General features: G+C 41.6%; 1 protein-coding gene across 3 annotated transcripts; it reads right to left on the reverse strand.

Annotated features, from left to right (window-relative positions):
• Positions 1–1,187: 1,187 nt before the first annotated feature.
• LOC103635996 (probable anion transporter 4, chloroplastic) lies at positions 1,188–9,882 on the reverse strand. 3 transcript variants are annotated; one of them, XM_008658358.3, is made up of 12 exons: positions 9,746–9,882; positions 9,516–9,662; positions 5,174–5,715; positions 4,954–5,061; positions 4,697–4,852; positions 3,840–4,055; positions 3,429–3,638; positions 3,189–3,326; positions 2,350–2,451; positions 2,168–2,233; positions 1,934–2,018; positions 1,188–1,762 (listed from the first exon to the last, which is right to left on the reverse strand). In XM_008658358.3, the coding sequence occupies exons 2-12, from the start codon at positions 9,619–9,621 to the stop codon at positions 1,665–1,667; spliced, it is 1,827 nt and encodes a 608-aa protein (XP_008656580.1). In that variant the 5' UTR covers positions 9,622–9,662; positions 9,746–9,882; the 3' UTR covers positions 1,188–1,664. The 3 variants fall into 3 exon arrangements, with proteins under 3 accessions (XP_008656580.1, XP_035817713.1, XP_008656581.1); XM_035961820.1 differs by having other exon boundaries at positions 9,516–9,629; positions 9,746–9,876; XM_008658359.4 differs by having other exon boundaries at positions 9,516–9,640; positions 9,746–9,875.
• Positions 9,883–10,158: the final 276 nt, after the last annotated feature.

Below are 10,158 nucleotides of genomic sequence, written 5' to 3' on the forward strand. Positions count from 1 at the left end.
TACCTTTGTAATCTTCTTCCATAACCTCAGAAACCTTCCTTGTACCCCCCTTTGACTTTGGAGCTACATAACCTCTCATGACTTTCGAAATCGATGTAGTATCCGAAGCAATCTTGTCTCTCTGAAGAGCCTCCAAAGATGTGGGAGTGGCTAACCTAGCAATTGTGCGGATCCTAGCCATCTAAGAGAGCTTACCCGAAGTTTGCTTCAAGCACAGCAGCCGGTCGAGAGCTTCGGAGGCGGAGAAAAAAGCGACAACATGTGGGTGCGGGGGCAGTAAATGCTGAACTGCTCCATCCCACCTCTCTGTTTTTATACAGGGACAAGGCATGGAAGACGAGAAGCCACAATGTCACCTTCTCACTGTTTAGTGGACCGTAAAATGCACATTTTTCACTTCAAACTATGTAATTTTTTCATTTTCAATAACGGGCTCGGGAAGGTGTTTTCGTTCCTTTGGTGCAGGGGCTCCTAAGTATGTTCCGAGGCCTGAGCTCGTTATGAAAACGACCTTATTCCACGAGGGGCTACTGTTGCGGCGAACCATTGTCGCCGAAGGTCTTTGAAGCAGCAGAGTCCACAGTCAAGCACTCTTCGGGCCTTCATATATAGTAAGGAGGTGTATCTTTGTCCAAAGTGACGCCAGAAGAGGAGACAAGTCAAAACCTTCGACTTTATAAATGGCACTACTTCAAGCAAGGTCGAAGGAGAGAGCTTTGGCCTACACGCAACGAAGAGCGAAGAAGAGAAGGTGAGAAATCTAGAAGACCCGATCGACGAAGCGAGCAAAGCGAGTGAAGGTGTCAGTCACCACGACAAGTCACTCGGCTTCTCCACTCCCTTGTCAAGATCCAACGGTCGTCTTTCACTACTCCCGACGAACCTGCATGACCTTCACTTTCATCGTCTACAAACTCCACACTTGTGCACCACAGACCAAAATACATGTTGCACAAATACACTCACATCCCACTTAGCCCACAACTCAATCCAAAACGTTACTTTTGTTGACAATCACTAATCATAACTCTAACCACAAGAACACTTGTATCAACTTTATGTTCTACATAGTTTGAACATTACTAATGGTTAAGCCATACATTAAATCTACTCTTCTTCAGGCACCGGGATGCCAAAAAAATGACACCATCACCATGCAATATCATTATGCAGCATACACAAAACGATAATAGCAACGACGCAAGGAACAGAGACGTTTAAGGTATCTGAAGCAGGTACAATTAGGAATTCTCGATGAAAAAGAGCTCACATAATACTACATTTAGTTGGCAGTAGCTGTAGCGCCTTAATCAAGGGCAAGTTGAAACACGATTTAACTACCATGTATTTTAAAAACAAAACAAAAATATGTGGATTGATGATCTTGGTAGAAGCCTGTACTTCTCAAGAAACAGCTGCAAAATCTGACGTGCCATTGGTGCAGTTGCTTTCTGTACAAGAAGTTTCTCCAGTTCCATGAGTACCTTCTTGACCTCACACGATACTCTAATTTGATTTCATTCTTCCGATAGCCCAAACATTAGATGAAGGTATATCTCTTGCACAAAATGGAGTTTTCTTCCAGCTGTATCTCTTCTTAAATTTACCTTTGTATACCAAAATCATACAATTTTCGTATATTGGCATATAGGAATGTCCACAGCTTATTCGAGAACTTTCTCTCCAGTTGCAAAGACATTCCACACCACCGTTCCTACTATGTACAGCACAACAGACACCTTAAACACACTATCCCAAGAACCTGTAGTAAAAATATACGAATAGAAAAGTTAGAATGAACATACAAGATGTTCTATAGTTATGCTACGACAAGGTATTCTTTTCAACCTGGCCTTATTTGGAATAACAGAAAGATACAATTTTTAATGCATCACTAAAAATAGAAACAACCTTTAACTTTAAGATATTTTACCTTTCTGAAGAATGTAGCCAGTGGCTGCAGTACCAAAAACTCCTGCAAGCACGCCAGCAGTGTTTGACAATCCGAGAAGTACCCCCTGAATTTATTGGAGACATGAGTTAGATGCAATTGTTTATGATCATAAGCCCAAAGAAAGCAAGGAACATCAGTACTAGCAGTAATACTAAAAACCTCTTATGTGAACTAGAGAACATTAAATCAGCAACAATCTACTCGAGATATTACCGCATAACGTGGTCCAATGTCTTGGTGATTTGAATACAGGCCAGACTGTGAAAAAGCATCGCTACCCTGAGAAATGGACAGCGAAACTAGCAAACATTTATAACACAATAGTAACCAATTGTAGTCATGTCAGAAGCTACTTATAAATCCATATGAGTGTTATTTTTTGGAGTGCATCAAACCTGACTGCATGCCATACATAATACAGCCATGGCTGGAGTACGAACTTTGCTCAGCAGTGTTAAGAACAAGGCTGGTCCAAGGAAACCAATTGATTGCATGATCTGCACCAGTGAGATTATAAAATATTTCAAGATCAGTACCTCTAAGCATAAAAGAAAAAAAAATCGATCGGTAGAGGAAAGACCGCCCGCATGATATTATATTAAAAAAACTCGACCTGCGGAGGTAATACAGCCCCCTACAGGTCGAGAAAACTCCCGAACCCCTATTCCACCCATACACAGTGGCACCGACCCATGTGAGAATGACCGCGACCGTGACCGAGCATTAGACATGTGCTTTGGCGTGGGACAGACGAGGGGATTTTTTTAACCACGGCCTGAAATTCGCTCCAAGAGGAGTCGAACCCAGGACCTGAAGAGTGCTACTCAGACCATCTAACCAACTCAGCTAGAGGTCCTTTAACTAAGGTATTATATTAAGAAGAAGCTTAATCGGAGTCCTAGCAGAAAAAGGTCACGAAACCTGGCCCCCCGTGCAGCATGAGGGTCCACCCTCTATAGGCCAAATCTTTACTCGTGCTTTGAGCCCTCCCAGCCCCTACATGAGGATCTGCCCCCATAGGTCAGTCCATCTCATGTGCACACAACCAGGGAAACCAGCAAGTGAATTTTTCTATCCTCAACCTGAAATTCGCTCCTACTAGGATTCGAACTCAGGATCATAGGAGTGTTACTCAGACCATCTAACCAACTCAGCTATAGGCCCTTTCGCACCTCTAAGCATAATTGTTCTTATAAATTCTCACATGAAATAAAATTACTGAAGGGCAACTTACCTTACGAACGTTTGTAACTGAGATCCCTCTTTGAACAAGAGTATCAGCAATCCATCCACCAATATTCGCGAAGACAGCCATTGTCAGCCATGGCAAGACACAGAGAAGCCCGGACTCGGTTAGATTGAACTTCAGAACCTGGGTAAAAGGATTTGGGGACAACAAGCGATGGCATGACACCAATAGATAACTTTAACAATGAGCAAAGCCAAACGTTTCACAGCATAACATTGTAGAAACCTGATTGTAGTATGTGGGCATCCATGTTAACAGAATAAATGTTCCCCAGTTATGGCAAAAATGTGATATTATGAGAGCCCACACTGGAGCCTTTGATAGAATCAACCTCCATGGTATGGAAGTGACAGGCTCTTTTAAGGGGCTGCCACCCAGTATATGCCTCTTTTCAGCTTTACTTAGCTCTGGATCATCATCTGGAGAGCTGTGTGCCTAAATAAGAGTAGATAGTAGCCCTCAGCTAAGTTAGCAAAATGAGTATAAGAAAACGGGCATTGGAGATACAGCAACAGATAATAGAAAATGGTATCTAAAGCAACCTTTCATAATTAACATATGTTTACTGAGTAAACCCATATGGAACAAAGAATATGGGACACTTAAGAAATGAATGCAAGGTTTGGTCAATCATACTTTGCTTTGCCACAGTGCAAACCAAACGCTTCCAAGGGATCCAAATGCATAAAAGACAGAAGGCCAGCCAAATCTGCTAATCAACAGAGGTGACAAAGCCAGGCCGGTGACTGACCCAAGGTACATTCCACTGTACACCAAGGCAAGAGATCTGCTTCTCTCTGAAACTGGGATCCATTTGGAAAGGATGTTGTTCATAGCAGGCATGGCAACGCCCTGTAAAACCATAGATATATATATGAGAAAAGCAATGATCTAAAGGGGAACAAAACAAAAAGATACAGCATTGTACTGTTGCAACTAGGAAACTTGTTCCTTAATAACACCCGCGCCATCAAGAGAATCAGCAAACTAAGGGTCTATTTGTTTAAGCTCCAACTTTTAGAGCTTTTCTAAAAAGCTGCTATTAAGTTTCTTGATCCTGAGAAGCCAATAATAGTTTTTTGATGATTTTATTAGCTTCCTAAACTCAGGAAGCTTAGAGAGCCCACAAAACCAGGCTTTTCAGATTCCGATACAAACTCAGCTTTTCTGAGCTTTTGGCTTTTCGGAAGCTAAACCCAAAAACAAGTTGTTTCTTTAAACTTCTGGCTTTTCAAACTGTGATATCAAGAAGCTCAAACAAACATGACCTAAGTTGCATGTATAGTAAGCACTCGAGTTTCACTAAAAATGCTACAAGCCAGATAAGATATCGCAATGGCATATCACTTGATTTAATCCCATTCCCAACTATAATTTCAACAAGGTCAGATCATACAATATGGATTTTTCATCGTCAGATCTTTTCACGGATGCTGATCTAAGCACAAGTTCTAAAGGACACAATGTAGAGACAAATGTAATAAGGCATCAACCTCGCCTATCCCCATGAAGGCACGCATGGTGAGTAAGCATGGAAGTCCAATCTTGGCTGCAAGGGGCGTAAGAACTGTCGCAATTGACCACCATATAACCCCAAACCCTAGTACTAGCTTACCACCAAACCTATCAGCCCAAATACCTCCAAGTATCTGCAGCAGAAATTTTCATTTGTAATGTCAGAAACTACATACCAAAATGCAAGTGTGAAAAATTACACCAGAACAAACTACACCAAGCAATAGCGAAGCACCTGTGTAAGAAGGTAACCCCAAAAGAAAGATGATTGGATTAGACCGACGGTTGCTGGGCTCCAGCTGAACTCTGACGACATTGGAAGGATTGCAATGCTCATATTGACCTGGCAGAAATCAGCAATTGTTTTCAGGAAGAGAAGGAGAAGTGTACAATGGACTTAAACCCAACCTTTCTTATCAGACAAATTGAGACAACGCAATTACTGTCTAACTCACACGGTCCATATTGCAAAGAAGGAACGCAAAGAAGCACAAGAGAACAATCATCCAGCGCTTTGGGAACTCCTGCCACCAGGGAGAAATCTCATTTGTGTCTCCAATCATAACAGCATCAGCATCAGAAGGGCTCAAAGGTGATCCTGTTATTTCATACTGCTCTGCTTTACAGTCAGCACGTGTTCTGACTGGTAGTTTGTATTCTCGCTGGACACATGCGCTCTCCAAGCTAGTGAAATTCTCAGACCTCCTTGGTTTCAACCAACCATTGTTTATTGGATCTGAAGACACAAAACACTCAACCCTCGACAGAACTCTCCTCTTCATGTTTGCATTGTAGAATGTCTTAGTCAAATAGTTTCTTGAAGGGTCCAAGACAAGTTGCTGAAACTGCCCAGACTTTTGCAGTCTTGCCATTGTAGTGCTACTGGAATTTTGGAGCAGATAAGGATTGCTCCTAGTAACATGTCGACCAAATCCTGCTCCTAGTAACACAGACTTGCTTTGTGATGATGTGCAATATTTCAGCTCAGGTTGCCTCCCTGCAGAATATGAAAAGCATTAGATTTAAGATGAAGAGGCCTTGAGTGAAAAAGTAGTAATGACCCGTTGCAGCATTTCAACTAGTCAAGTGTTGAGGGGAGCAACAAAGACTGGTCTTATAGAACATAAGCAAAGGCTGCTCAATCGTGCCAAACATACAACATGCAATTGGTGTGTGTTGGGTGGGTGGGTGTGGGGGGAGGGGGGTTAAGGATCTTAACCATATGACACAACCATCAACAGATCACCCAATATTCTTGCAGAATCTTATGGGAATTGTAGCTAATTTACTTGCAGTTTGTGAACTGCAATTTGGACTAAGTACCCTTTTTTTCTTGAATTGAGTAATTTTATGGTGCTCCTATCACCCTTTGTAGAGGTATCACGAATTTATATCTGAACTGTTAGTTGGTACATGTTACATTTAGTAGAGTAAATATATCTCTACTATATAAAGCATCAGTTTCCACGGTTTCACATTCGTTCTGTGTTACCCTTCTCGCTTTATGCAAAAATATGGTGAAATTGTGCACAAGGGAGAGTTCGAACCTTGATTGTTGACTCTACGTTCACACCCACCTAACCAACAGAATATACATATTTTTGTTTTATTAAAAAACAAAGTCTACCTATGCGATATATCGAAATTGTAGCCATGCACGGCATCTGACTAGTAGCCAGGGGCGGGCCCATAGTGAAACAAGGGTATTCAGTTGAATACCCATTATTTTTGGCAAAAAAAATTATATATATATATATATATATATATACTCTCAAATATTGAAAAATACATAAATGCCGAGTATCTAGAACCAAATTTGTTTTAGGCTTTGTTCCTTACTTCCTCCCATAACGTGCTCGGCCCATCAGGCCCATTAGACCGAGCGACACACGCTTCCACTCTGCCTAAATGCCCCCTGCGGCCCTGCCGGCCTGCCCCAGCACTCCAGGCGCCAGCGGCCAGGCGCCAGGCGAGCCGGCAGCCGCTTGCCTTGCGCCGCGTGCGACCGTGCCGACTGTCGCCACCTGCCCGCCCATCGCCCAGGCATCCGCTGACTGCTGAGCTGCACTGCTGTAGCGAGCTGTGAGCCGCCGGCCGGCGACCACGTGACGGTGCTCCGTTGGCCCGTTCTGTGAAGTTCTGTGAGTCGATTTGTGAAGTTGAAGTTGAGGTCCTGGTTTAATGGTTTGACCGTTTGAGTGGTTTCACTAATTTGTGATTTGAGTGTATCTTAATTTGTTTTATACTAGGTATTGAATTGAGTGTATTGTGATTTATTTGCATATTTGAAAATGAAGAGGAAAAGCAGTGCTACCACTGATTTGAGAGCTTTTTTAGCAAGAGCTGCTGCAAAAAAGAAGGATATTGTTGCTCCATCTTCCAATGAAAGAGAGATGCTGGTGATATTTCAAGGACAGGGTGAAACTAGTAATGCAACACCCGCAGAACAAGAGAGAGTTGAGCCTGAACCTCCAATAATAGAAGATGCTGAAGACAATGATGATTTTGGAAATGCTCCACAGAATTGTCAGTTGATAGATCACAAGATTCAGAAACAACTCATTAGTTGTTGTGCTCATGAAACAACTAAGTTAATCATGGAGGATCTTGGTGATGAATGTTTTGCAGTTCTAGCTGACGAATCTAGTGATGCATACCAACAGGAACAATTGGCTCTTTGCTTGCGCTATGTGAATAAAATGGGAGAACCGGATGAGCGGTTTCTTGGTTTTGTCAAAGTTGAAGATACTACATCATTGACACTTAAAGAAGCAATTCAATCCTTGCTTATTAAATATCAATTGCTATTACCAAAGATACGTGGACAAGGGTATGATGGGGCCAGTAATATGAAGGGTCATGTAAATGGTTTGAAAAAATTAATAATGGAAGAGTCACCTTCAGCTTATTATGTTTATTGTTTTGCACATCAACTTCAACTAACCCTTGTATCTATTGCAAAGGAGAATATTGATTGTTCTTGGTTCTTTGGACAACTTGCATATTTGTTGAATGTTCTTGGAATGTCTTGCAAAAAGATCTCTATGCTTCGTGTAGCTCAAGCTAAATATATGATTGAAGCATTGAGTTTGGGTGAAATAGAAACTGGCTAAGGTTTGAATCAAGAGATGGGCTTAGCAAGACCAGGTGATACACGTTGGGGATCTCACTATAGAACTGTAATGCATGTCATGGCCTTGTATCCTTCAATCAAGAAAGTTCTCTCCAAGATTGGGAAGGAACATAAAGGAGGTGAGTCAATAGGAGCTCAAACTATGCTAGAAGTATTTAAGTCATTTGAGTTTGTTTTCATGTTGCATTTGATGAATGAAATATTTGGATACACAAATGATTTATGCAATGCTTTGCAAAGGAGGGAGCAAGATATTGTAAATGCAATGGGTCTTCTTGAATTCACAAAGGTAGAATTGGCTGTTTTGAGAGAAGATTCTGGATGACAAGAATTCCTTAATAATGTCTCTTCTTTTTGTGAGAAGCACAAAGTTAAAATTGTTGACATGGATGCAAAGTATAAGCCTATTCAGAGAGACAAGAAGTTCTATAGAAATGCTATCAATTACCATCGGTTTCATGCTGATATGTTCTTAGGCATCATTGATAGGCAACTTGTTGAGCTTAATAATAGGTTTGATGAGGTAAACACAGAGTTACTTAGATGTATGGCATCATTCAATCCATCCAAGAACTTTGATGGATTCAATGCTGAGAAATTGGTTAAGCTTGTTGGGTTTTATCCTCAAGATTTTGAGTTTGAAGAGAAGGTACAACTCCCTTTTCAATTAAATCGCTATATCGAAGATGTGAGAAGAGATGAAAACTTCAAAAATTTGAGAAGCCTAGCAGAGTTATCTATGATGCTTGTCAAAACAGATAAGATTCTTCGGTATGACATTGTTTACAAGCTTCTCAAATTGGTGTTAGTTCTTCCTGTTGCAACTGCTGGTGTTGAGAGAATCTTTTCTTCAATGAACTTCATAAAAAATAAGCTAAGAAGCAAGATGGGACAAAAAAATTTAAATGGATGCTTGGTTACTTTCATTGAAAGGCAATTCTTCTTGCAAGTCAAGGATGAGGACATTATCACTCAATTTCAAAGCTTGAAGGATCGGAAGGTTGTCTTGTAATATGTAAGCTTCCTTATACTATTTAATGTTCTCCTGACCTATTATTTTTACGTGAGTTATGATTTAGTTTACTACTTTTGTAATGTGTATGTTCTATTATATGCTATGACTATCTATACGTGAATCAATTATATATATGTCTAAAGGTTATTAGGATAGGCTTTAGGCCATCCAATTTTTTTTCTCTAGTACAATTTTGAATACTCATTCTCTAAATCCTGGGCCCGCCCCTGCTAGTAGCTCATAAAATGTCAGTTCAAAGAAGCCTTCCAATCTAGAATAGTATACTAACGTATCCCATTCAATATGGTCACATGCAATTAAAAAACATCCAAATAGTATACTAATGTATCCCATTCCATAGATAAGAAGTTCATGTCCTGCTCGAATTAACATGGATAGTACATGGGTTAATTTTAAGAATGACATGTCCATTACAGCAATATGTGAGTGTCCCGCGACAAGTACGGTTATGGTAATCCTGTGTATTACAACGCCATATCAAGTTTGTATTTTACTCTTAATAACGATTTGACACTTTATAATGATTGAATTTAAAAATGCAGCGAAGATGAAGGGTGCACATAAGCTACTACATAGAGAATTAGAGATACACTAGTACAAATTCAGGTGCCATCCAAGCCAAGCTTACCGTAGCCGCGAGCGATAGGCATCCAGAGGCAGGGGCGGCGCGGAGTGGGGCGTGCGGCCGACGACACCCCCACGCCCCCTCTCCCCGCTACTCCGCACCCCGGCATCCGCAAGCCTGGCCCGATTCTGGAACAGGTGAATGAAGAAGCTAGAAGATGGATAAAGCGAAAGGGTATGAGTAGCGGTCGGCTTGGGCCTCCGCAGCAGCAGAGTAGCGGCGGTCTCACTCACCACGTTGCTACTTCGGGAGAGGAAGAAACGGACAAGCGGTAGGGAGCGCGCGGTGAGGAGATAGGATGAGCAAAGTGGTGAAGTGGCGGTGAGGCGGGGAGATAGTGGGATGCGAGCGTGTCCGTGTGTGACTTCCATCGCCATCGGGCCGTCGGGCGGAGCTTTCGAATCCTCGTTGCTCTTTAATGTTGTTTTGTAGCTGTTGTTGTTGTTTGGAGTTGGGACTCTTTTGTTTCGCAACCATGTTTTAGTGATGCCTAAGCATATATTTTACTAGGTATATAGCCGTGCGTTGCAACGGGAGACACTTGTGCACGCATAGGTCACTATTTAGCGATGTTATCAATAATCAACTCAGCAATCATAACAAACATCGAAATCTGCCATTTCGAACAACCAAAATTGACTCAATG

This window comes from Zea mays, chromosome 8, assembly GCF_902167145.1.
Source record: "Zea mays cultivar B73 chromosome 8, Zm-B73-REFERENCE-NAM-5.0, whole genome shotgun sequence".
Taxonomy (NCBI): domain Eukaryota; kingdom Viridiplantae; phylum Streptophyta; class Magnoliopsida; order Poales; family Poaceae; genus Zea; species Zea mays.